General features: G+C 36.8%; 1 protein-coding gene across 2 annotated transcripts in view; it reads right to left on the reverse strand.

The window, feature by feature from the left end:
• PIK3CB (phosphatidylinositol-4,5-bisphosphate 3-kinase catalytic subunit beta) overlaps nucleotides 1-27,468 on the reverse strand; it is a gene marked incomplete at its 5' end in the record, with an annotated part of 106,769 nt that overhangs the window by 55,169 nt on the left and 24,132 nt on the right. The window contains 4 exons of one of the 2 annotated variants that reach the window (XM_079704825.1): nucleotides 2,057-2,107; nucleotides 4,402-4,532; nucleotides 8,410-8,506; nucleotides 9,898-10,149. In XM_079704825.1, coding sequence (XP_079560951.1) covers nucleotides 2,057-2,107; nucleotides 4,402-4,532; nucleotides 8,410-8,506; nucleotides 9,898-10,149 — 531 coding nt within the window. Of the gene's footprint in view, nucleotides 1-2,056; nucleotides 2,108-4,401; nucleotides 4,533-8,409; nucleotides 8,507-9,897; nucleotides 10,150-27,468 lie in introns of those variants that run through there. The other variant, XM_079704826.1, reaches the window with a different exon arrangement.

Genomic DNA, 27,468 nt, shown 5'->3' on the forward strand with positions numbered 1-27,468 from the left:
TTAAAAAACTAAAAATAGAGTGGCCATATGATCCAACCATTCCACTCCTGAGCATATATCTGGAAAAGATGAAAACTCTAATTTGAAAATATCCATGCACACCAATGTTCATAGCAGCACTATTTACAATAGCCGAAACATGGAAGCAAGCTAAATGTCCAATGATAGACGAACGGATAAAGATGTGGTATTTGCATGTATGTACACACACACACACACACACACACGCCACAATGGAATATTAGTCATAAAAGAATGAAATAATTCCTATTGTACAGCACAGGGAACTACATTCAATATCCTGTGATAAACCATAATGGAAAAGAATATGTGTATATGTATATATATAACTGAATCAGTTTGCTGTATAGCAGATATTAATACAACATTGTAAATCAACTATACTTCAATAAATTTTTTAAAAAATGAAATAATGCAATTTACAGCAACATGGATGAACCTAGAGATTATCATACTAAGTGAACATACAAATGAACTTATCTACAAAACAGAAATAGAAAGAGACATAGAAAACAAACATACAGTTACCAAAAGGGGTAAGGTGGAGGGGATAAACTAGGAGTTTGGGATTACAGATACACACTACTATATATAAAATAGATGATCAACTATATTCAATATCTTGTAATAATCTATAATGGAAAAGAATGTGAAAAAATATATATAAATATATATGAAACCGAATCAGTTTGCTGTACACCTGAAACACTGTAAATCAACTATACTTCAATTAAAAAAGAAAAAAAGGGGCTTCCCTGGTGGCGCAGAGGTTGAGAGTCCACCTGCTGATGCAGGGGACACGGGTTCGTGCCCCGGTCCGGGAAGATCCCACATGCCGCAGAGCAGCTGGGCCCGTGAGCCATGGCCGCTGAGCCTGCGCATCCGGAGCCTGTGCTCCACAACGGGAGAGGCCACAACAGTGAGAGGCCCACGTACCGCAAAAAAAAAAAAAAGAAAGAAAGAAAGAAAAGAAAGGGAAACAAACGAAAAAAAGAAGACAGCCTGGGCCAGATGTTTCTCCTACTAACCAACATTAAATAGTGCTTTCATTCTGTACAAAAACAAAAGCATATACATTATCTCCATTTGCCTCCTGGCTTCTATCTAGTTACCATTCTATATAGAATGGCATTACTAAAGTCACTTGAAAGTTATAAACTGGTGACATGAAAAGAAAAAAACAGATTAAAACTCAGCAAAGTCTTAAAGTGAAAGTCAAAAAATTAAATTAAAAAATATAGATGGTAGAAATATTGTATATATTGTAAACTAAATAAACAAAGTAATCTATTTTGTAGTCTTTGGGCAGAAACTATGGGAATGGTGTATGTAGCAGAGACTGCTATTTGTCTCTCAATATGCATTCTCCCCTTCTTACTTTATTAACTACAATCTCTTACTCTTAGCCAAGCACAGGACTGCCGGCTAATGACTACATTTACAAGCCTCACTTATAGTTAGGTATGGCCATATGACTAAGTTATGGCTAGTCAGACATGAGCAGAAATGAAGCATATTAATGATATCCTCAAAAAGAATGGGTACAGCCTCTAGTTTTGCTTTTCCTGTTCCTGTGGACTGGAAAGTAGTAATGTAGGAAGCTGAAGCACCAATATTACATGAGACAAAAACTACATATCAACATGAAAGAGCGCTAAGATGCAAGAAACCTGGGTCCCCAGCATTGCGGAACCTGCCTTGAATATATCTGCTCTGTTATATCAGAGAAATAAAGAAAATTACAGCCTCCTCATTCAACTGAATAATATTAAAAGAGATGGTATTATTAATCTATTAAGTGTCATAGCATCCCTTACAGACTACCTGCTGAACCTGTGCTTGTATCAGAAAAGGGCTTACCAGCTGAACACAGACCAACCACAAACAGCTGCCATTTAACAAAATATTAGCATGCTCATACTCACACACACTGAGACTGTTCTTGCATATGAGTATGGTCTCCTGTAAGACATGAAGGTAACTAATAATGAACACAACTTTGTAATAATGGCTATTTTAAAACCTTGATACTTACTGATACATTAGCACTATCACTGCTTGCAATCTCAGCTGCCTTTTCAATAATCTGTTTAAAAAAAATTAAGAAAATTAAAATTTGGCTCTTGTATTCGTAAAATTTTAAGTGTAAATTACTACACTTGTACATAGACTATAAGGAGCTACATATGATCTGGCACTTCTATGGTTTATAACGTAAGCATGAATTTTAAATGCAAAATGGTATTATGCAGTGATTCCCAGTCTTCAAACTCTTGACAACCAGGAAGCAATGGTATTACTATAAAGGACTGTTAACTCCCAGGGTACACTAGGATTGTCTATAGATAAAATAAGCAGTGGCTTGTATATGTGAACAAAATTTTAATATAGGTAAATATTTTCTGGTTAAGAAAATGCAAAGTTATGCAAGAGTTATGAAACAAAGAATAAGTTTTTGTCATTTGTCATGTTTTCTTCTGAATTAACAGATATCAAAAGTAGAAGTAATGTCAAGGGAGAACCTAAAAATATTTTTTAAATTCATCAAGTTCAAAGGAGGCTCTGATTCTTGAAAAGATGGGGAACCCACTAGTCTACTGGGAAGGCTCAGCAGGTAAAAAAAATCTGAAGATCCATGTCCAGTTACTGAGTTGACTAATTCTCCACAAATAATTTAACTGAATCCTCATGTGTAAAATGTACTGGTAATTTCCATCCTATTTCATAAGGTTGTTATGTGATAAAATGAGATTATATTTAATAAAATTAAGCAATAACCATAAAAGTTGATTTGAAAAGCAAAATGTATACAAGTACAGCAAAAAACATTAAATAAAAATACAAGGAACTTTCACTTTTTATATCTGCATTATATTTTTAATGATCATATATAAAATTGTACAATTAAAAGAAAACCAATAAATATAAATATGTTATACATATTTAAAGACTAAAATCTCCATCCCAAGTAGATCTTCAAAGACAGACTCTCTAAGGGATCAGAAAGGCAAAAGCAAAGTTTAGTGGCCAGTTGTAGACGACTCTGTTGACAACAATGCTGAAACAGAACATTTTAAAGAAACTGGACTTATCTTGAAATATTAGATTAAAAATACTTAAATTTGCCCAAGATGTTATATTTGTAAAAACACTTCAAAAAGCAACTCATTTGATCCAAAAGAAACTATAAATGACTGTTGAACACATACCATAATTGAACACAAAAAAAGTCAGAGCTTGGACTTTTAACTGTATCACAAGTAGCTATAGTTTATGGATAAATTCCTATTCTAAGGAATAAAGCCATAGCAGAAATGTAATGGATCCATCAAAATGTACCTTCTTCTACTCTATGTAACACTAAGGTATATGGTTCTTGACATGTGAGATTTCTACTATTGTAATAATCACAAATTTTAATTTTGTTGTATATTACTGATTGGAAGAACATTTTTAAAAAATGAAATGAAAAATTACTTCTAACGTGGATAAAATTCAACTAAATTGAAAGTAAAGAAACATTTGAGTTACATTAATTTAATTTACATACTATATTTAAAATCTACTCTGTATAGGTCTGATAGTGCTGAATGTTAAATACAATTAAGTGTATAGGTAGATTCGTTGAAATTTTAGTATAATACCAATTTTTAAAGGCAGCTTGATCTCACATGGATTAAGTAAATCAAATAAAATTCCTGTTTATTATGTGAGAATTTGCTCAAAGATTTCCTCACGAAAATCAGCATCAATCATACCTGAAACAAAGAGGCCAAACCTGAAGGTACAACATATGACAGCTCAGCTCTCTTAGCATATAAATGATCACAGCCCAGTTTTCAACCCCCACCAGACACTCTCCATATCCCCAAAACATGCAGCTTGTAGACTTAGGAAATGTGTTGAGAAACAGAAGCCCTTGCTATAGATTCTACAAAAATAACAGCACCTTAGGAAGTCCTACTATATTAATATTCAACATAAATAATCTGTTCTTTGAATACCAACTCTAACACAGTAGTGATTGTCTTTAATCTAACCAACATGCTGGGCACGTTTCACATGTTTATTAGAGTTACATATGAATGCATTTATAGCCCTTGTAATTGAAAAGGACCTCAGAGAACAATTATGATTTCCTCATTTTATAAATGAGGAATCTGAACTCCAGAGGGGCCATGTCTCACTCGGTCAGTGATAAACGCCAGTACTAAATACAATTGGCTTCCTGCTCAGTGGTCTTTCCACTGAACCAAGATGTAAATGTATATGACGTCTTGAAAGAGAAAGACATGTATCACTTAAATGATAAACATATAGAGCCGAGAACTAATAATCCAATTATTTCATACACAGTGGACCTTTAAATAATTAGCTTACCTTATCAAAGGGAGGATAGTAATAAGGTTGTTTTTTATTCTCTGGGAATCTGATGTGCAAAGCTGTTGCATTTTCAGTATATGGATTTGTTTGAACAGTTCCCATTGGATTCAACATTTCTTCAAGTTCATCTAAAACACGCAAATAATTTGGTTCTTAGGAAAATGTTTTTGAAACTAAAACAAAACTTTAATGGATTTCAATCCATTACTTTAAAAGCGTGTCACCTAAGGAAGTTCGGCAGACAGTATCAGTAAGCCTCTAATTATCTTAATGCTTGGCACAAAATTTGAATATGAGTTTATATACATCTTTAAAATGAAAAAGTTAACAGAAATTAATAGCTACCTCACCTCTTTCTTCAATGTGTTCAAGTATTCTCAATCTACAAAAAAAAAAAAATTGGAACTGCTCTCGTCCCATCAAAATTAGGTGGTCTATAGGAATTTTTATTATTTCATCACTATATATCAATTTCTTAATCACATATGTTCTGATTTCCATGGTCATCACAGTACCCAAACTGATATTTTGAGAGTCGTTAATAACATTCCTTTTGACAAACCTAATGTTGGTAATGTTTCTCTATGATCTCATAACTGCTGATGTAGTTAAACACCCTCTCTGGTAGTTTCACAAACATTCCATCCAAGTGGTACTTCTTTTCTTTTCTTTTTTTTCCCCGAGTGGTACTTCGTTAACCTCACCAACTGTGACATTCTTCAAGGCACTCCTTCCTCTTCTCTACAACCCTAAATATGTTCCATTCACAGATTGGGCATGGCAATCAGAATTTCAATGTTATCTTAAACCCTAGAGCTCATATAACTTTCTCATTTCACAGAGAAGTAAACTGCTGAAGAGACATTAAACTCTGAGAAAACAAGAGTTAGCAGTACAAACTAAAGTCTCCCCTCTGCAAACTAATTTCTCTTTTCTTATAACTGATTTTTTGCACAGTTGTTCTTTTGTACTTCCTAAGGAAATAAAAGATACAAGTACATTCTGTCCAGGCCTAATGTCCAAGTAGTATGCACACTGAGAATTATCTCCCAAAGCTAGAAAATCTTTACTAAGTATTGGGTGGTCCAAAAGGTTCGTTCAGTTTTTTCCGTAAGATGGCTCTAATAGCACTTAGTTGTCTTTAACTTCATTCGAAACAATTTTGTTAGATTGTATGTGACAGCTGTTATATAAGCGTGCACTTAAAAAAAGACTTATCAAAATTGGTGAATTTTTGTGTAGACATTTTAATACTGAAGATGGAAGAAAAAAAGCAACATTTTCGGCATATTATGCTTTATTATTTCAAGAAACGTAAAAACGCAACTGAAACACAAAAAGATTTGTGTAGTGTATGGAGAAGGTTCTATGACTGTTTGAATGTGTCAAAAGTGGTTTACGAAGTTTCGTGTCGTAGATTTCTCGCTGGACGATGCTCCACGGTCGGGTGGAACAGTTGAAGTTGATAGCTATCAAATCGAGACATCAACTGAGAACAATCAACGTTATACCACACGGGAGACAGACGACATACTCAAAATATCCAAATCAAGTGCTGAAAATCATTTGCACCAGCTTGGTTATGTGAATTGCTCTGATGTTTGGGTTCCACATAAGTTAAGCAAAAAAAAAAACCTTCTTAACCATATTTCCACATGCAATTCTCTACTGAAATGTAATGAAAGCATTCCGTTTTAAAAACAAATTGTGACGGGAGATGAAAAGTGGATGCTGTACAACAATGTGGAATGGGAGAAATCGCGGGGCAAGCGAAGTGAACCACCACCAACCACACCAAAGGCCGGTCTTCATCCAAAGAAGGTGATGTTGTGCATATGCTGGGATTGGAAGGGAGTCATCCATTATTAGCTCCTTCCGGAAAACAAAACAATTAATTCTAACAAGTACTGCTCCCAATTAGACCAAGTGAAAGCGGCACTCAACAAAAAGCGTCTGGAATCAGTCAACAGACTGATCTAAAACGCATAATCTTCCATTAGGATAATACAAGACTGCATGTTTCTTTGATGACCAGGCAAAAACTGTTACAGCTTGGCTGGAAAGTTCTGATTCATCTGGCTGTATTTGCCAGACATTGCACCTTTGGATTTCCATTGATTTTGGTCTTTACAAAATTCTCTTAATGGAAAAAATTTCAATTCCCTGGAAGACTGTAAAAGGCACCTGGAAAAATTCTTTTCTCAAAAAGATACAAAGTTTTGGGAAGGTGGAATTATGAAGTTTTCTGAAAAATGGCAGAAGGTGGTGGAACAAAAAGGTGAATATGTTGTTCAATAAAGTTCTTGGTGAAAATGAAAAATGTGTCTTTGATTTTTACTTAAAAAACCGAAGGCACTTTTTTGACCCATCCAATATTTACAAGTTTCAGCTCCTTAATCAACCCTTTGCTTATCTTGTTTAATACTCTCACATCTCACAGATTCCATTTTGACCTGGACTGAAGGAATTCTCATAATTTATACACTTCTGAAGCTGATTTCTCAGCAAATTAATATCCTATATTTGTGCTATCTAGTAGCGTTATATTTATTAGTCCTATCAAATGCAACCTATCTAAAGTCAAGTGTAGCAATTTAGTATTATCTGCCCCAAACATATGGAGAACAGAACACTGCACAGAATATGCTATTTTATTTAAGAATAGGAAGAAAAGTAGAAATTTATATTTGTATTTTCTGTTATATACATGAAGAATTCTGGAAATATAAAAGCAACCAATAAATGTGATTATAAACCTTCTAATGATGACCTAGGTACTCTAGAAATTAGAGTATTTGTAGTTCCTGTGTTTCTGGCTTGCTCGTACTAGGATAAATGTGAATTCTAGAACCAAACATGCAGAACAAACATCTTTTGTTAGAGATAAATTCAGGCCATGATATGCCAAGTTAATTGCAAAAAATTGTCAATTTTTCTAAAAATATCAGTTAAGTTGCTTACTGATTTTGGAGAACATGTGTGAGTCTAAATTAAGATTTTCAAAAAAGTTTACCGCTGAAATGAATAATTTTTACTCTGACTGTGAAACTACAGTTCCTCTTAAGAAGAGCACACTGCTCTCCTATATTTGGGGAATAATGTGATTAGTGAAAATTATTGGAGGTATGTGCAGGAAAGGGTAGGAATAAAAGAATATACACAAATAAAATGCTAGGATGTGAGCAGTTTATAAATATGTTCATGGATAACTGATTATCCAAAAACAATTTCTCAGGTAGCAACTACTAAAATAGAACATTTTTAAATGTCTGTCACCCACAAAATAATTTTTAAATGCAAGTAAGGGCACAATTTTACTATATATATTAACCAACTATGAAGACCAAAAAAAACCCCTCACTATTATAATGCAAAGATAACACTGAAAATTTCCCACATTTGGGAAAGCAGTAGGAACAATGGAAAGAGTCAAGCAATCTTTTGCACAAATCCTAGGTTTGATTTGTAAGGTTTGATTATGTAAGACTGACTTATGGCTGAACTTCACTTTTCTCATCTATAAAATGGGACAAAGCCATCTACCTCACAGGGATACTCTGAGTAGTATTTGAGAAATATAGGCTTGTGGAAGGTGTTCCCCTTAGCTCAAATTTCAAGATAACGCCAACTAAAGAGGAAGTGTCTTTACTATCCTTCCCATGTTAGTTAATGTTCCTTCTAGTGCAGAAGAAGAAATTTAGTACAACTAGGAACCACAGAGAGTGTTATAAAGAAGACATTGTTCCTTAGGAGAATGTCTCAAAAACCTGTAACAATAAAACATTTAAAGTGAGAAAATAGTTATCAAAATAAATATATTCAGATACAAATCACTTTTAAGTATATTAAAATAATCTTGGGAAATCTGTTTTGGACTAAACAATAAAAATACGAAAAGATGGTTTCTTTACCGGACTGAAAAAAGAGTGAGTCATAAAAAAATGTTAACCAGTCCACATGCCAAAAATTATTCTTTAACACTAAGGATTAGGATGTAAATCTTACCAGGAAATGAAGACCAGCTGTGCAATATTATATCTCCAGATCTCAACTGTCCTTTAAAGTCAAAAACCATCGTATTTACCCAGGCTACAGGATAATCCTGTTGAAAAGATACCACTGCATAAATATACTAAGAATAAACTTTAAGGTGTGAACACGCACATACCCTTTGCTTCAATAATGTTAGTTCTAGAAGTTTCTAGCTTTCTAGATGATTTCCTCCAAAACCATCCAATATAAAAACAAGATGTACATGGAAAGATGTTCAACATCTTTATAATGGTTAAAGAAAATCCTAAAAGCCAATTAATGTCTCAGAATAAAATACAGTATCCAAAAAGTAGAATATTTATTGTGCAGCCATTGCAAACGATGAAGAATTTTTAATGATTCAAGAAAATATGTGTGATATGTTAGATTATATGTTTTAAGAGCTTTCAGTCTATATAAATCTTAATTTAGCAGAAGGCAATGTCTCTAGGTATTGTAGAATTTATTTATATTTCTAAAAAGGAAGCACCAAGCTAATAGGACTTTTACGTAGACACTCAGACTAATTAATCTGGTCACAGTCTATGAAAAAACTATAAATACTTGAACACTCTGCGTAAAATTCTCTATCAGTGGAGGAAAAAAACTAAGGAAATAACTCTTATGTGACTTTTTAGACAATAAAATTCATTTTTAAAAAAATTATATGATAATAACCAGAGGAAAGGCTTATATTCTCATGTTAAGAATAAAAGGATACAAATTCATGTAGATAAATATAGTCACCAGACTTTTTTAAATTCATAAAATTCATGTCTCCATCCTCCAAAAAGAAACTTTCCATAAAGAAGAAAATTAAAAAGACTTGAATAAAAATATGAAACGGAAGATGAGAACATAAGAACACATTCACCATCCTTTATCCACAATTTCAAAGTCCAAGAAACTCTGACAACTAAAGCTTTGTTCGTAACTCATTTAACAGTAAAACATGACCAGAAATAACATGAAGCTAAATGACAGTTTTCATTTGTCTCATTTAGTGTGAATATTCATATATTTCACTGCTAGAAACTAATGTGTTTGATTACTGAGTTGTGTCCCAGACCCTACAAGGTGTGTTGAGTGATCTATGATCTTTCTAAAATGCATAAAATTGTGAATTCTCAAACATATCTGGCACCTGAAACTTCAGTTAAAGGACTGTGGACCTGTAATATTTTAAATCTCTTCATTCTTTTTAAACTATTTTCTGAAAAGGATTACATTTATAATAGAACACTTACACTATGACATATACTAAAATAAAGTTGCCAAAAGAAAAATGACAAGGACATAAAATGGAGACTTACTGTATTTTTTAGAAATCAATTCTTAGGGACAAAAGTTATATGACATAATTTCATTTATATTATTCTATTATTTCAAAGTTTTAAAATTATTCCATTATGTTATTATTAGTCCATTATAAAAAATTTTCAGAAATTAGTATATAATTACCACTTTTCCAGATTTCCTGATGGTCTGATATTTAGAGGGATTAATAGCTTTAGTTGATTTCTTCGTTTTCACTTTATCCAAAACTGCATAAACAGCGAAACATAATCGAGCCATTCGTGGCAGGTCACAAGTATTTATATCAAATTCCAGTGGTTCATTCCAAATATGATCATTTTTCCCTGATATCTCTGAGCTTACGACGGTTTTACACAGGAGTTCAGTACCATGAAAAAGGCCAGCTCTGACATGAACCTGTAATGATAGAGACAAAAACAAATACAGAATCATGAATACTGCACCACTAAAACACCTTTATTTGGGAGAATGAAGAAACATATACTGGCAGAAGCAGACAAACTCTAGGAAAGCCTATGCGTCCACAGAACCATTAGACTATAATTCATGAGCATATAATTCACCACACTGTTAGTATAACCTATTTTTCACTTACTAAGCAGACCAGCTAAAAAATGCCAAAGGTCTCAATGGTATAAATGGGTCTAAAGAAACCAAGACCATAAATATAAAAACTACTATCATATGCTTACTTCCACTCACTTCATTTACTTGGGGCCTTGTCTTAGTTATCTGTATAGTTGGGAAGGAAGGGGTGGATAAAATGTCTCCAAGGTCTCCTTCTACTTCCAAATAATTTATGAATTGGTCAGTATAAAAGTCAACTTAAAGTTTTCTAACCATATTTATGATTATCCTACACACTACTGTCTTTCATTTTTCTCCTAAAGACTCAGGTCCAGAGTGATGCAGGACACAGGTAAAATGTTCCAGAAACTTTTTTTCAGTCATTTATATAGATTTTTTAAAACAACATGACATGATTATCTCCGATTTAAAACTGAGTGGTAAAAGTAGAACTAAAAACAGTACTAAAACACAGAGACTGGGAATTCCCTGATGGTCCAGCGGTTAGGACTCCATGCTTCCACTGCAGGGAGCATGGGCTCGATCCCTGGTCAGGGAAATAAGATCCCACAAGCTGCAAGGCACAGCCAAAAGAAAAAAAAAAAAAAATGAAATACTTTAAGATCAAACTTTTTTTAATCAATTAATTCAGATGTGACATCAGCACACAGTAGTACTCAATAAATATTTACAGATGAAATAAATGTATATGTGGAATTATTTAGGTTTATCTTTCTTTAGTTTAAAAAAGCTTATCAGATTTCCCTGGTGGCACAGTGGTTAAGAATCCGCCTGCCAATTCAGGGGACACAGGTTCAAGCCCTGGTCCGGGAAGATCCCACATGCTGCGGAGCAACTAAGCGCATGCACCACAACTACTGAGCCTGCGCTCTAGAGCCCGCGAGCCACAACTACTGAGCCCTCATGCCACAACTACTGAAGCCCGCGCGCCTAGAGCCCACGCTCCGCAACAAGAGAAGCCACTGCAATGAGAAGCCTGCGCACCGCAATGAAGAGTAGCCCCCACTTGCCGCAACTAGAGAAAGCCCACATGCAGCAACGAAGACCCAACGTGGCCAAAAATAAATAAAATAAAATAAATAAATTTATTTTTTTTAAAAAGCTTATCAATAAGAATTTTGACTTGTTAAAAGAGTTACTGTCCTAATTTTGAGTAGATACCAAAAAATGTCTAGATATTAAAACATATTCTATAGTAATATAAAATTTTAAATGTTGATAATAGCTTTAATTTTTAAAATTATTAAAAATGTTTATAATATATTACAAGTATGAGTTTTAAACCTATAAAATAATTAAAATGATGCTGTACTGGCATAAATAAAACTATAGGTTAGTAGACTACACTCTTCATAATGTGACAAGGAAAGGACAGCTTACTTTAATAAATAGTACTCATTTATCTAACTCCTGCAAAATAAAGAGATGGATTAATGGTTAAATATTTTAAAATCACAGAAAAGCAAATTAAAAAGAAAAATCTTTAAAAATCTATCAGAATAATCATTGAAGCTGGGTGATTAGTTCATGGAAGTCGACTATACTATTCTATTTTTGTGTATGTTTGAATTTTCCCTTAAAAACATTTTTAAACTAAACGAAGAAAATTGAAGGACTTCCCTTGTGGTCCAGGGGTTAAGACTCCGAGCTCCCAATGCAGGGGGCCCGGGTTCGATCCCTGGTCAGGGAATTAAATCCTGCGTGCCGCAACTAAGAACCCGCAAGCTGCAACTAAAAGATCCTGGGTGCAGAAACTAAAAAGATCCCACATGCCGCAAGGAAGATTCCCGTGTGCCACAACTAAGACATGGTGCAGCCAAATAAATAAATAAGTATTAAAACAAAAAGAAGAAGAAGAAGAAGAAAATTGATTATTTACTCCAAATACAGGTAGATCATTATAACACTAAAGATTAAAGTATAGGAGTTACAAAGGACTACTAAAAACACTTTCAGTAAACTCTCAGGCCACCAGGAATTTTTATCTGAATACACAGCTGATTCCCCTCAACTTCACAGGAAAAGGGGTATTCTTTCTGCTCAAGGCCCCTGGTTCCATCTTGCTCCAACTTCCCAAGTACTCAGACCTTTCTCCTTTGCTCTTCTACATTGAAAAATAATCTTCCTCCCCAGGAGGCAATGAACCTATTAAGTCTCTCCCATATCAAACTCAAACAAACAAAAAAAACAAAAACAAAAAACTTCCCTAGAACCTAACTAATCTTAATGAGAATAGCATCAACAGCTTAGACACTCTATGTCTCCTACATTCAATCCATCATGAAGCCTACACTGTATACAAGGAGGAAATTATTTGATATAATCTTAAATGAAAAATGAAATAATACTATATATACTCATTAAAAGCAAATTCACATTTTGACAGTGTGCAGAGAAGAATACAAATAAAAGTAGTTTATAGTAGGATACCAAGAATATTGGTGTTCTGTCATTGTCTTAAGTGATCTTGGATTATATTTCATAATTTTATCTTTCTTTTTTCTTGGTGACTGAATGCATGGCATAGGATTTTTTTTTTAAATAGATCTTTACTGGAGTATAATTGCTTCACAATACTGTGTTAGTTTCTGTTGTACAACAAAATGAATCAGCCATATGCATACATATATCTCCATATCCCCTCCATCTTGAGCCTCCCTCCCACCCTCTCTAGGTCATCACAAAGCACGGAGCTGATCTCCCTGTGCTATGCTGCTGCTTCCCACTAGCTATCTATTTTACATTCGGTAGTGTATTGCATCATTCTTTACAATAGCCAGGACATGGAACCAACCTAAATGTCCACTGACAGATGAACGGATAAAGAAGATGTGGCACATTATACAAGGAATATTACTCAGCCATAAAAAGAAACGAAATTGAGTTATTTGTAGTGAGGTGGATGGACCTAGAGTCTGTCATACAGAGTGAAGTAAGTCAGAAAGAAAAACAAATACCGTATGCTAACACATATATATGGAACCAAAAAAAAAAAAAAAAATGGGGGCTTCCCTGGTGGCTCAGTGGTTAAGAATCCGCCTGCCAATGCAGTGGACATGGGTTTGAGCCCTGGTCCGGGAAGATCCCACAAGCCGCGGAGCTACTAAGTCTGTGCGCCACAACTACTGAGCCTGCGCCTAGAGGCCGTGCTCTGCAACAAGAGAAGCCACTGCAGTGAGAGGCCCGCACACCGCAATGAAGAGTAGCTCCCGCTCGCCGCAACTAGAGAAAAGGCCACACGTAGCAACAAAGACCCAACGCAGCCAAAAATAAAAAAAAATTAATTTATTAAAAAAAAAATGGTACTGATGAACCTAGTAGCAAGGCAGGAATAAAGACATAGACATAGGGCTTCTCTGGTGGCGCAGTGGTTGAGAGTCCGCCTGCCAATGCAGGGGACACGGGTTCGTGCCCCGGTCCGGGAAGATCCCACATGCCGCGGAGCGGCTGGGCCCGTGAGCCATGGCCGCTGAGCCTGCGCATCCGGAGCCTGTGCTCCACAACGGGAGAGGCCACAACAGTGAGAGGCCCGCGTACCGCAAAAAAAAAAAAAAAAAAAAAGACGTAGACATAGAGAATGGACTTGAGGACACAGGTGGGGAGGGGGAAGCTGGGGTGAAGTGAGAGTAGCATCAACATACATACAGTATCTTTTTCTTAATTGAAGTACAGTTGATTTACAATGTCGTGTTAGTTTCAGGTGTACAACACAGTGATTCAGTTATATATATATTATATATAACTGAATATATATATTATATATGTTATAATATATATACTTCTTTTTCAGATTCTTTTCCCTCATAGGTTATTACAACATACTGAGCACAGTTCCCTGTGCTCTACAGCCCTCGTCGTTTATCTGTTTTCTATACAGTCGTGTGTGTGTGTCAATCCCAGCCTCCTAATGTACACCCCCTTCCCCTATGGTAACCATAAGTTTGTTTCCTACGCCTGTAAGACTCTTTCTGCTTTGTAAATAAGTTCATTTGTATCTTGGACAACCTTAATGTCCATGGACAACTGAACGGATAAAGAAGGTGTGGTACATACATACACAATGGAATATTACTCAGCCATAAAGAAGAATCAAATAATGTCATTTGCAACATGGACGGACCTAGAGATTATCATACTAAGCGAAGTACGCCAGAAAGAGGAAGACAAATATGATATCACTTATATATGGAATCTATAATTTTATCTTTAAAATATTTTAAGATTAATATTCTAGAAAGTATCACATAAAATAGACGGATGCTCTAAATTTAAGATCCTAAACACCAACATAACACCAAATGCACATGATCAATCCAAAACTCATTAAATTTAATGAAGGTATGAATGAAAAGGGAAATGATTTTTTTTGGTATTACTTTTTTAAAACAACCATTCAGGTTTCTCTCCTTGTTTTTAAACCACTAGTTTCAAGATTTAGTAGCCGTAGCCTTAACCAACCTTCGTTTAAGTCCATGGCTCTATACTACCTTAAATGGCATTTCCCTGTGTATCCTGAAATTAGGCAAAGAAGTCTGGGGGCTTTCATTTTTAGTTTGTGAAAAACACAATAAGGATAATTACAAAGAAGGATTGACATAACAATACTTTTAGGAAACCTTTGTGTCTACCTTTATGCTATTTTCAAAGTATCTAAACTATGAGAACCTGACAAGACGAGTATTTTTAACAGCCAAGACAGAATAGGAATAAGCAAAAGCATACTGAAACACAATTTCTCATTTTCATAATTACTTTATCCTGTAAAGAAAATTTTAGTTGCCTGTAAGAACTATAAAACAATACTTTCTCCTAAGCAATTAAGAAATGGTCCCATCATGAAATGCTCAATAAATGGCATTTAGCGTTAGTATAATTATATGAAAGGTAGGAAGAGAGAGAGCACCAAACCTGGATTTCTAAGTTTTCTCTCCCTTTCTAATATACCTCAGGAAGACAGGCAATGGATGGGAGGTCTTAATTTATCAGGAGGTTAAGAAAGGTTCCACCACTATTGTACCAAACATTGTATCAAAAGGAGTTCAACAGGCAGAAAAAAAAAAATGGAGAAACCTACTGTCTGTGCAGAGACAAACTCCCCTGGCATGCCTGAAGAACCAAAAAACAGCCTAGTACAGCTAGATGCACATGAGGACCATGGCAGGTGCCTGAGTTGGAGAGGCTAGCAGCAAAGTCCGTGCCACTTAAGACCACTACACAGAATACAACTTAGACAGTTAAAGGACTACTTTGTCTTCAGGGGGTAGAGATGCTTGGGTATAAGGAAAGGTGTGAAAATAGAGGCAAGGAGAGCAGTGAGGAGGCTGTTGTTGTAATTCAGGGAGAGACAGTAAAGGCCTGGACTATGAAAAGGTCTGGAAGGCAAAGAGGAAGAAACAGATAGTAAAGAATATTAACGAAGTAGGATCAACACTATGTGATCAATTGATTATAGATGGTAGGTAAGGGGGAAGGGCAACTCTAGCTGCCTTACCAAATGTAAGAGGAACGGCCGTCTCAGGGGGAAGAGAATGAGATGGGGAAATTAAACATAAGTTGGCTTTAAAAATGTGTATGTACCATGTGAAAATAGAGAATGGAACTGAATAGATATCTGGGCTGGAAGCAAAGGCTTGAGAACCATAAGGAAAGGTAGTACAGTTTTTTCAATTTTCTTACAAAGAAGATATTATTGTTTTCCAAGATCTGAAGAATATGAGCGAGAGGTAAACCACTAAGAGGTACTGAGGCAGAGTCCACATGCCTGAAGCAAACAATCCATCTGACCTCTGAGGACCTTGCCATCAAGATCTCCACAGTACTTTCTCTCACTCCCTTCAGCCACACAATCCACGATCACACCCTGAATTTGACTTGACCACACCCTAGCACCTCCAAATCAATAACTCCTATATCTTACTCTCCAACTATCTCACCTTCCAACTCACTCCAACACTCCCAAAGGAACACTTCCCTGCCCTCACTAAGGCCTCCATTTCAATAATCAACACCTCCCCATTTCTCCATTAGCTTTGTTTGCCTTCACCCTCACCAAAACCCTTTGCCAGTGCCTGTCTCTCCTTTGCCATACTCATCTGAGGCCCATGTCCTGGATAAACCTGATTACCTGCCTCTCCTCCATGCCAAATATTATTGGGCAGACCAGCACCATGACCACCCAAAGCCAAATGTAAAATTATTCTTTCACCACTACAAGAATTATTTCTTACCTTTCCTTCACTGCTGAGAACTTCCACAGAGTTACTCTCCTCTGAAAGCCCTATTTAAGCTACTTGTTTTGTCGGGTTGTCTATTACTTGAAGATGACATGTTCTGAAGGATATGTCCTATCTGTCAATTTACTCTGTTTAGAAGTTATGAAACATTAGGGCAATAAAGTACTAAACAACTATTATTTATAAGGAAAACAAGTAATGAGGAAGACCAAATTATGTACCGACTATAAAAATCAGAATCCAATACTTACCAACTACAGATAGATCATTGTTACTAAATTCTGAAGTCATGTGGGTGGGGCAGATTGAGGATAGGGTGTATGTTACATGAAGTAGAAGAGGCTTAAGGTGTATTTTCTTCCTGAAAAATGCAGGTTAATTGATAGACACCTGACACTCCACAGATCTCCATGTAAAGGTGTATGGCTGATGGGATGGGGTTGTCATCTATTCATATGTAAACCCCACGTAGGAAATTCACGTCTATAAGACTACTTTAATTCCACTCTAGGCTTTGATCTTATATATATCAATAATCAATATCAGATGTATATATATATATATATATATATATATCTGAGCTTAAATGGCCACAACAAAGTCTCTGCTGCCTAATCTTTATCCAAAACCCATTTTTGAGTAAAAATACATATACGGAACTTCCAGAAAGTCATGCAATACATTTATTTCTTCGGAAAGTCCAAATATTACCATTCAACTACATACTCACATGGTTGAGTATAGTACTTAGACTGAATTACACAGAATGACTTTGGTATCACACAGAATGATTTTTTCTGAATTGCACTGTCAGTATTATATTTTAAGTCTACCCAGTGAAAGATATTATAAGAGACAGATATGTGAAACATTATTTTACCTACTATAACGATGTCAGGGATTTTGGTGTGCACTTTATCACCCACTGTGTCTCCTTCATAAGGAACTGCTAAACATCTCTCCATTTCCAACATAAGGATGAACTACAACCATATGAATAACTAGATTATTTTTATCTCAAGAGATCCTAAATATTATAACTGATCATGTTTCCTTTGCTTTGGCTACTATGTATATTGTCAGCAGAGAGTGAAATCGGTAGTCCACATCAAGCAGTTATACAGGATCCTATTATAAAACGACCTACTGCGAATCTTGCTCTTGGCTTTTTCAACTATTAAATATCCTCGATTATTTTTTAAAAAGTCACACTTTGTATATTTTTGTGTGTATATATGAGAGACTGGGTGTGCGTGGGGGGGCGGGGGGGACATGCAGCGAGCTTACCTCAAACCATTTGTGAAATGAGATTAGGTAAATCATAAATAAAACAAAACACACAGAACACTTTCGTATGATAGGATGGAAGATAAGCATTTCAGAATAAAAATGATATTCAGTACTTACTCTCAGTGACATTAAAGACTTATGAATTTATCACCTTTTGTATACAGAATATATAGTTTATTCAGAAAAATCACAAGTTTAAAAATAAATATTTTTCCATGTTTTTGTGATAAAAACAAGCTACTTAAAATAAATTGCTGAGCTTAAAAACGTTTGCGTCTCTTGGTTTTTGACAGTTTTTGAGAAATAAAAACACATGAGCCCACTACGTTATAAGTACTCAATAAATGTTAATACTTAAAAATCAAAACAAAAAATGCTGGTTATAGTTCTATCAACCAACCTCTGGCAAAATTCAGATATATGGAACACAGTAAAATTATGGATCAGTTGGATACAAAGCTCAAAAAAGAACTCAAGTATAATGACCTAGGAGAGTCCTATACTAGCTGTAAACAGCAACAGCCAAGGGTGTGGTGTGGAAAAGGATAACAATAAAGAATGAATCTAACTTGGGTGTGGTAACAATAAACAAAAATGACCCTGCACATTCTGAAGAAAACTGTTGAAATATCAATCATTCTCTAATAGTCAAAGTGTGATATATTTAAGACCAAGTCATTAGGACTATGTCTGATAGAGAAATCTCCTGGTAATTCACTAAAATGATTGAAATTCATACATGATTAAAAACAAACAAGAGAAGAAAAAATTATCTACATTTAAAATAAAGTGAAAAAATCTGTGTTTTCTGAACTTAGAATTTCCCGTAGTAGAAGACATTAAAAAAGGTTTTTGTTTTCAGAAAAAGCAGTAAGAAAAACCATTCTCTAAATTTATATCATGTGAAATTTTGCCAAAATTGTCACATTTCCTGATGCTTTGTCTGAATCACCTTCAGGCTCTGAAAAGTTGAGAATTTTAAAGGAACATCATGTTTAATTACAGTCACATGTTTCATTGTCCAACTTCAGTAAGCTTCCAAAGACACTTTTTCACAAGTCCCAGAATACTTGGAGATGGAGAGAAGGCAGGCTTTGTTATGTAAAGGACGTTCCACTGTGCTACAGCAAGGGTGTGCCAAGCCTGCAGAGACCGCATTCCTGAACTCACCAATTAAAAATGCTGTGTTGGCCAAGATGTGAAACTTTTTCCCAACATCAACACCTAATTTCCTTCTTGGCCCAAATCCAATACATTTACCCTTCTGATATTAGATACCCAAAAAAAGATCAGTAACATGAATAGGCTGAAATTCCCAGGGTTTCATGAAGTATATCACAATAAAAAGGCAGGTTTGTTCTGGCTTAGTGGGAGGAGTCCTGTGCTACCTTTAACTAAGGATATAAAGATGTTAGAGACAGTTACATTAAAATGTATTCATTCATTGCACAAATATTTATTGAGTGTTCTAGGTACTGAAATAAGAAGATAAAAAGATTAAGATAGTTTTTTCTTTCCGGAGGTTATATCTATTTTAACAGGTTAGGAGTGGTGAGAGCCATGTTACTACGCTTATAAGGTGTTATGATTTTTAACTAGGAAGAGTCAAGTTATGATGTTTTGTTTTTGTTTGTTTTTTGCGGTACGCGGGCTTCTCACTGTTGTGGCCTCTTCCGTTGCAGAGCACAGGCTCTGGATGCACAGGCTCAGCAGCCATGGCTCACGGGCCCAGCCGCTCCGCGGCATGTGGGATCCTCCCGGACCGGGGCACGAACCCGTGTCCCCTGCATCGGCAGGCGGACTCTCAACCACTGCGCCACCAGGGAAGCCCTCAAGTTATGATTTTTGATACGGAATATATCTGAGCTTGGAATTCTCTGGGTTTATCATGCTTAGGGTTCATTGGGCTTCTTAAACATGTTATATTTATGTCTTTTGCCAACTTTGGAAAGCTCCCAGTGATGATTTTTAGTTTAGTTTTTCTCAGCTTCATTCCTTCCCTTTTCCTTTTGAGATGCAGATTACACACGTGTTAGACCTTCTGATATTGTCATATAGGTATCTGAGACTCTGTGAAGTTTTTTCTCCTCCAACCATTTTTCTCTCTGTTCAAACTAGAAAATTTTATCTATTAATCTTCAAGTTCACTACTCTTTCCTTTCACACTACTTCTATTATTGAGTCCATTGAGGGTTTTTTTCCCCCAGTTTTTTAATTAGCTGGCCCTCCTTATCCACAGGTTCTGCAACCACAGATTAAACCAGCCACTGATCAAAAATATTTGGGAAAAAAACTTCCAGAAAGTGATAAAAAGAAAAACTTGAATTTGCTGCACTCCAGTAACTATTTATGTAGCATTTACATTGTATTCGGTATTATAAGTAATCTACAGATGATTTAAAGTACAGGATGTGGGGCTTCCCTGGTGGCTCAGTGGTTGGGAATCCGCCTGCCAATGCAGGGGACATGGGTTCCAGCCCTGGCCTGGGAGGATCCCATATGCTGCAGAGCAACTGAGCCTGTGCACCACAACTATTGAGCCTGCACTCTAGAGCCCATGTGCCACAACTACTGAAGCCCGCACACCTAGAGCCCACGAACCACAACTACTGAGCCCGTGTGCCACAACTACTGAAGTCCGCACACCTAGAGCCCGTGCTCCGCAATGAGAAGCCACCTCAATGAGAAGCACACGCACCGCAATGAAGAGTAGCCCCTGCTTGCCACAACTAGAGAAAGCCCACATGCAGCCATGAAGACCCAATGCAGCCGAAAACAAAATAAGTTTATTAAATTAAAAAATAATAATAATAAAGTACAGGATGTGCATAGGTTGTATAAGAATACTATGCCATTTAATATAAGGAACTTACTTGAAATTCTGTGGCTTTTGGTGTCCTCTGGGGGTCCTGGAACCAAACCCCTGCAGATACTGATGGACAACTGTATATCTTGGCTGAGACTTTATATTTTTCCATTCCTTTTCATTGTTTGTGTTTTGCCCTTAGTTATTAGGGCATTTTTATAATAACTACTTTAACAGCTTTGTGAATAATTCCAACATCTATGTCATCTCAGCACTGATGCCTGTTGATTCTCATGGTCCATACAACTTGAGATTTTCCTGGTTCTTTATATGCCAATTAATTTTGAAATATATCCTACACATTTTGACTATTATGTTATAAGACACTCGGTTTTGTTTATATTCTACAGAGAATGTTGATGTTTGTTTTAGGAGACAATGGTTAGGTTCAGGCTGCAAGTTCCAACAAACCTTCTGTGAGTTGTGGTTCCAATACCAGTTCAGTTTTCAAATCCTTTGCAGGGCTATCTGGATCTGTCCTGCATGTGCACCATACAGTGACTAGTCTGAGACTTGGGTGGTGGTTCAGGCCACAGTTCAGTTCTCAAAGTATATAGGCAGTTATGACTCTGATCCATATATGTACAGCTCAGGAATAAACCTAGAAGTTTCCTGAGCTTGTCCTATTCTGAAATCATCCAAGTATTTTTTGGTTGCCTGGGGCTCCCCTCTTCTTGTCACCTAGCCAGAAAACTGAGGCATTATTCAATCACATTTCCTACAACTACGCCAAAAAGAGAAGGACAGAAAGGGAAAGGTGGGAGGCCAATCAGTATATGTCCCATTCTCTTAGGGCTACAACTCCTCTAGTCAGAGGAAGGCTCAACTCTGCATTTTAGGCCTGTCCCCAACGCTGTTGCTTCTGCCACTGCCACTCTGCTACTGCTGCCACAGGACTTCTTGGGAGACTAGGGCAAGTAAGAACAGAGAAAAGAACAGAAAACAAAAAAGACAGGGAAAAAATGGGGAGATCCCCACTCTCTCTGAGAATTAGAAGAACCCATTCCAACTAGTGCTATAATTAGAGGGCTTTCTGAGTTCTCTCTATCTGCACTAATACCATCTTCTAGATTTTGAGCAGCACTGATATAAGGCTTCTGCTGAATATTAAGATGCAGACCTGAAAAGGGAAATGCCACGAGGCGGGGAAAAGATCAGCCAGGAAGCTGTATACTACAGAATTCTAAGCACTTTAACAGTGAAAGACATTCAAATGCCAGCCAGGCAGAGTAGTGAATCTTCACTGAACACCTAGGATTTCATTACAGACTCCAGAGAATCATTTGCCCAGTAAGATCTCTGGGACTGCCATTACAATGGATTTCACTACCGTGATTACGTTTTACTATATGACATAGGTTACTTTAAGGAAGAGAGGGATTTCCCTGGCGGTCCAGAGGTTAAGACTCTGTGCTTCCACTGCAGGGAGCGCCAGTTTGATCCCCGGTCTGGGAACTAAGTTCCCACATGCTGAGTGCCATGGCCAAAACAAAACAAAATAAAACAAAGGAAGGGAGGTTATCCTTCATGGGCCTGACCCACTGGTGAGCCCTTAAAAGGGACCAGGATCTTCTGGCAAGAGATTCAAAGCAAGAAAAGGATTTAATGCTTAAGAAATTCTCTGTTTCTAGAGTTGAAAATAGAGAGAGCCACACAGCTAGGACCTGAAAGGTGCTTCTAGTAACTGAGAGCAATCCCTAGCCAAAAGCCGTCAAGCAAAGAAAACCTCAGGCCTACAACTGCAAGGAACTGAATGTGGCCAATAACTTGAATCATCCTGGAAGGAGATTCTTCCCTAGAGCTTCGGGAAGGAATGTAGCCCAACTAACACCTGGATTTCAACCCTGTAAGACCATAAGCAGAAAACCCAGCCAACCCATGCTCAGACTTCTGAACAACAGAAATATGAGCTAATAGATAGGTGTTGTTTTAAGCTGCTAGGTTTGTGGTAACTTGTTACACAGCAACATAAAACTAATTTGAGGGGTTATTATGAACTTAATGACAATAAATTTATCAACTTAAAACAAATTCTTCAAAAGACAAAAATTATCAAAGCTGACACAAAAGAAACAGAAAATATGACTATCTATATATCTATTAAAGAAATTAAATTTCTAATTAAAAACCTTCCCATAAAAAAACTCCAGGCTCAGGTGGCTTGGAGTAAATCCTACCAAATATTTAAGGAAGAAATAATACCAATCCTACATAAACTTGTTCAGAAAATTGAGGAGGGGGAAGGTTTCTCAACTCAATGTATAAGGTCAACATTCTCCTGATTCCAAAACCAGAGGAAGACATTACACAAAAAGAAAAGTGCAGACCAATATTCCCCGCGAACACAGACATAAAAATTCATAACAAAATATTAATAAATCAAATCCAGCAATATATAAAAGGGCTACTACATCTTCAATGTGTAGTACATATTTCAGAAATGCAAGGTTGGTTTTAACTTTTGAAAATCAATCAAATTAACTGACCAAAATATAAAAACTACACAATCACCTCAATAAATACAGAGAAAGCAGTGGACAAAGTGCAACTTTTTCTATCCCTTTCAGGATAAAATCTCTTGGCTAAGTAGAAACAGAAGAGAATTTCTTGAATAAAGGACAAGTACGAAAAACCTACAGGTAACAGTATACTTAAAGTTGGAAGACTAACTGCTTTTCTTTAAGAACAAAACAAAAATGTCTACTGTGATGGTTAATTTCGTTTGCCCGTTTGACTGGGCCTTGGGGCATCCAGATATTCTGGGTGTTTCTGTGAGAGTGGTTTTTTTCTTCCCCGATAAGATTGACATCTAAATGGTAGACTGACAGAACGCAGATGACCCTCCTTAGAGTAGGTGGTGGTAATCCAACCAGTGGAAGAAATGAGTAGAACAAAAACACTGGTCCTACTTAGAGTAAGAAAGAACTTTTGCCTGACTATCTAACATCAGCTCTTCCTGGGTCTTGAGCATACAGAACTTCAACAGTAACTTCATGATAGGTGCCTCCAGGTTCTCAGGCCTTCAGACACAGACTAGAACTAAACTATCAGCTCTTCTGGATTTCCAGTTTGCCAACTAATTATGTGAGCCAATTCCTTAAATAAATCTCTGTGTGTGTGTGTGTGTGTGTGTGTGTGTGTTTTATTATTTTTTGCCCCCTTTGGAGAATCCTGACTAATACATCTACTCTCAGCAGTTCTACTCAACATTATACTGAAAGTCCTAACCAGTACATTAAGAAAAGGAAAACGTTTGGAAAGAAAGAAAGTTCCCTGCTCCGCATCTACCCCTCGCCTTTTTTTCCCCCCAGATTTCTCTTCAACATTATAATGGAACTCCTAACCTGTGAAGCAATTAAAAAGAATGAGGTGTACCTACAAGAAAGTCATGCCATAATTGCATTAATTACTTAAATTCAACTATGTAACCCCACTGGAAAGAGGAAAAGGTAGAGGAGGGGGAACTAGAGAATTAGCTGGAGTGGGGGGGAGGGTACTTTAAATTAAGCCCATTATTCCTATGAAGATAGGACCACAAACTATAGAATCAATCCAACTTGAAATAGCTGATGGAAGTTGTTAAAACCTACGGAAATAAAATGTCCTCACAAATAATCTGTCAATGACAAAAATAAAGCATACTGCTCCAGAAAAATAAAGCATGTAGTGAATGCTTATTTGGTCTCCTTCAGGAAGAAACTAAGTAACAACAAAAGGCTGTAGAGAAATAATAACTACAAAAGCATTAAATAAGTAATAAATACAATAACCTAAAAAATGGGAAGAACAAGTAGGAATTCCAATTTTTAGACTGTAAATTATACACGTATACATACAAACTACTAAGCAAAATCATACATATATGATAAAAAAAACACTCCATATGACTTGAGGGTATATTTGCCTATACGTGATTTCTGCCTTTAGAAATCAGGGAGGGAGGAACCAAGATGGCGGAGTAGAAGGACGTGCTCTCACTCCCTCTTGCGAGAACATCAGAATCACAACTAGCTGCTGGACAAACATCGACAGGAAGACACTGGAACTCACCAAAAAAGATACCCCACATCCAAAGACAAAGGAGAAGCCACAGTGAGAAGGTAGGAGGGGCGCAATCACAGTAGAATCAAATCCCATAACTGCTGGGTGGGTGACTCACAGACTGGAGAACACTTATACCACAGAAGTCCACCCACTGGAGTGAAGGTTCTCAGCCCCACATCAGGCTTCCCAACCTGGGGGTCTGGCAATGGGAGGAGGAATTCCTAGAGAATCAGACTTTGAAGCCTAGTGGGAATTGATGGCAGGACTTTGACAGGACTGGGGGAGAGACTCCACTCTTGGAGGGCACACACAAAGTACTGTGCACATCAGGACCCAGGGGAAGGAGCAGTGACCCCAGGGGAGACTGAACCAGACCTACCTGCTAGTGTTGGAGGGTCTCCTGCAGAGGCGGGCAGTGGCTGTGGCTCACCATGGGGACAAGGACACTGGCAGCAGAAGTTCTGGGAAGTACTCCTTGGCATGAACCCTCCCAGAGTCTGTCATTAGCCCCTCCAAAGAGCCCAGGTAGGCTCCAGTGTTGGGCTGCCACAGGCCAAACAATGAACAGTGAGGGAACCCAGCCCCACCCATCAACAGTCAAGTGGATTAAAGTTTTACTGAGCTCTTCCCACCAGAGCAACAATCAGCTCTACCCACCACCAGTCCCTACCATCAAGCCTCTTAGATAGCCTCATCCACCAGAGGGCAGACAGCAAAGCAGAAGCAAGAAGAACTAAATCCTGCAGCCTGTGGAACAAAAACTACATTCACAGAAAGAGAGACAAGATGAAAACGCAGAGGGCTATGTACCAGATGAAGGAACAAGATAAAACCCCAGAAAAACAACTAAATGAAGTGGAGATAAGCAACCTTCCAGAAAAAGAATTCAGAATAATGATAGTGAAGATGACCCAGGGCCTCGGAAGAACAACGGAGGCAAAGAGCAAAGATCCAGAAGATGCAAGAAATGTTTAACGAAGACCTAGAAGAATTAAATAACAAACAAACAGAGATGAACAATACAATAACTGAAATGAAAACTACACTACAAGGAATCAATAGCAGAATAACTGAGGCAGAAGAACGGATAAGTGACCTGGAAGACAGAATGGTGGAATTCACTGCTGTGGAACAGAATAAAGAAAAAAGAATGAAAAGAAATGAAGACAGCCTAGGAGACCTCTGGGACAACATTAAACGCAACAACATTTGCATTATAGGGGTTCCAGAAGGAGAAGAGAGAGAGAGAAAGGACTAGAGAATATATCTGAAGAGATTATAGCCGAAAACTTCCCTAAAATGGGAAAGGAAATAGCCACCCAAGTCCAGGAAGCGCAGAGAGTCCCATACAGGATAAACCCAAGGAGAAACATGCCGAGACACACAGTAATCAAATTGGCAAAAATTAAAGACAAAGAAAAATTATTGAAAGCAGCAAGGGAAAAACGAAAAATAACATACAAGGTAACTCCCATAAGGTTAACAGATGATTTCTCAGCAGAAACTCTACAAGCCAGAAGGGAGTGGCATGATATACTTAAAGTGATGACAGAGAAGAACCTACAACCAAGATTATTCTACCCCGCAAGGATCTCATTCAGATTCGATGGAGAAATCAAAAGCTTTACAGACAAGCAAAAGCTAAGAGAATTCAGCACCACCAAACCAGCTCTACAACAAACAACTGCTAAAGGAACTTCTTTAAGTGGAAAACACAAAAGAAGAAAAGGATTCACAAAAACAAGCCCAAAACGATTAAGAAAATGGTCATAGGAACATACATATCGATAATTACCTTAAATGTGAATGGATTAAATGCTCCAACCAAAAGTCACAGGCTTGCTGAATGGATACAAAAACAAGACCCATATATATGCTGTCTACAAGAGACCCACTTCAGACTTGGGAACACATACAGACTGAAAGTGAGGGGATGGAAAAAGATATTCCAAGCAAATGGAAATCAAAATTAAGCTGGAGTAGCAATACTCATATCAGATTAAACAGACTTTAAAATAAAGAATGTTATAAGAGACAAGGAAGGACACTACATAATGATCAAGGGATCAATCCAAGAAGAAGATATAACAATTATAAATATATATGCACCCAACATAGGAGCACCTCAACACATAAGGCAACTGCTAACAGGTATAGAAGAGGAAATCGACAGTGACACAATAATAGTGGGGGACTTTAACAGCTCACTTACACCAATGGACAGATCACACAAAATGAAAATAAATAAGGAAACTGAAGCTTTAAATGACACAATAGACCAGACAGATTTAACTGATATTTATAGGACATTCCATCCAAAAACAGCAGGTTACACTTTCTTCTCAAGTGTGCACGGAACATTCTCCAGGATAGATTACATCTTGGATCACAAATCAAGCCTCAGTAAATTTAAGAAAACTGAAATCATATCAAGCATCTTTTCTGACCACAATGCTATGAGATTAGAAATGAATTACAGGGGGAAAAAAATGAAAAAAACACAAGCACCTGAAGGCTAAACAATACATTACTAAATAACCAAGAGATCACTGAAGAAATCAAAGAGGACATCAAAAAATACCTAGAGACAAATGACAATGAAAACACAACAATCCAAAACATATGGGATGCAGCAAAAGCAGTTCTAAATGGGAAGTTTATAGCTATACAAGCCTACCTCAAGAAACAAGAAAA

The sequence above is a fragment of the Hyperoodon ampullatus genome (assembly GCF_949752795.1).
Source record: "Hyperoodon ampullatus genome assembly, chromosome: 5".
In the NCBI taxonomy this organism is placed as follows: Eukaryota; Metazoa; Chordata; class Mammalia; order Artiodactyla; family Ziphiidae; genus Hyperoodon; species Hyperoodon ampullatus.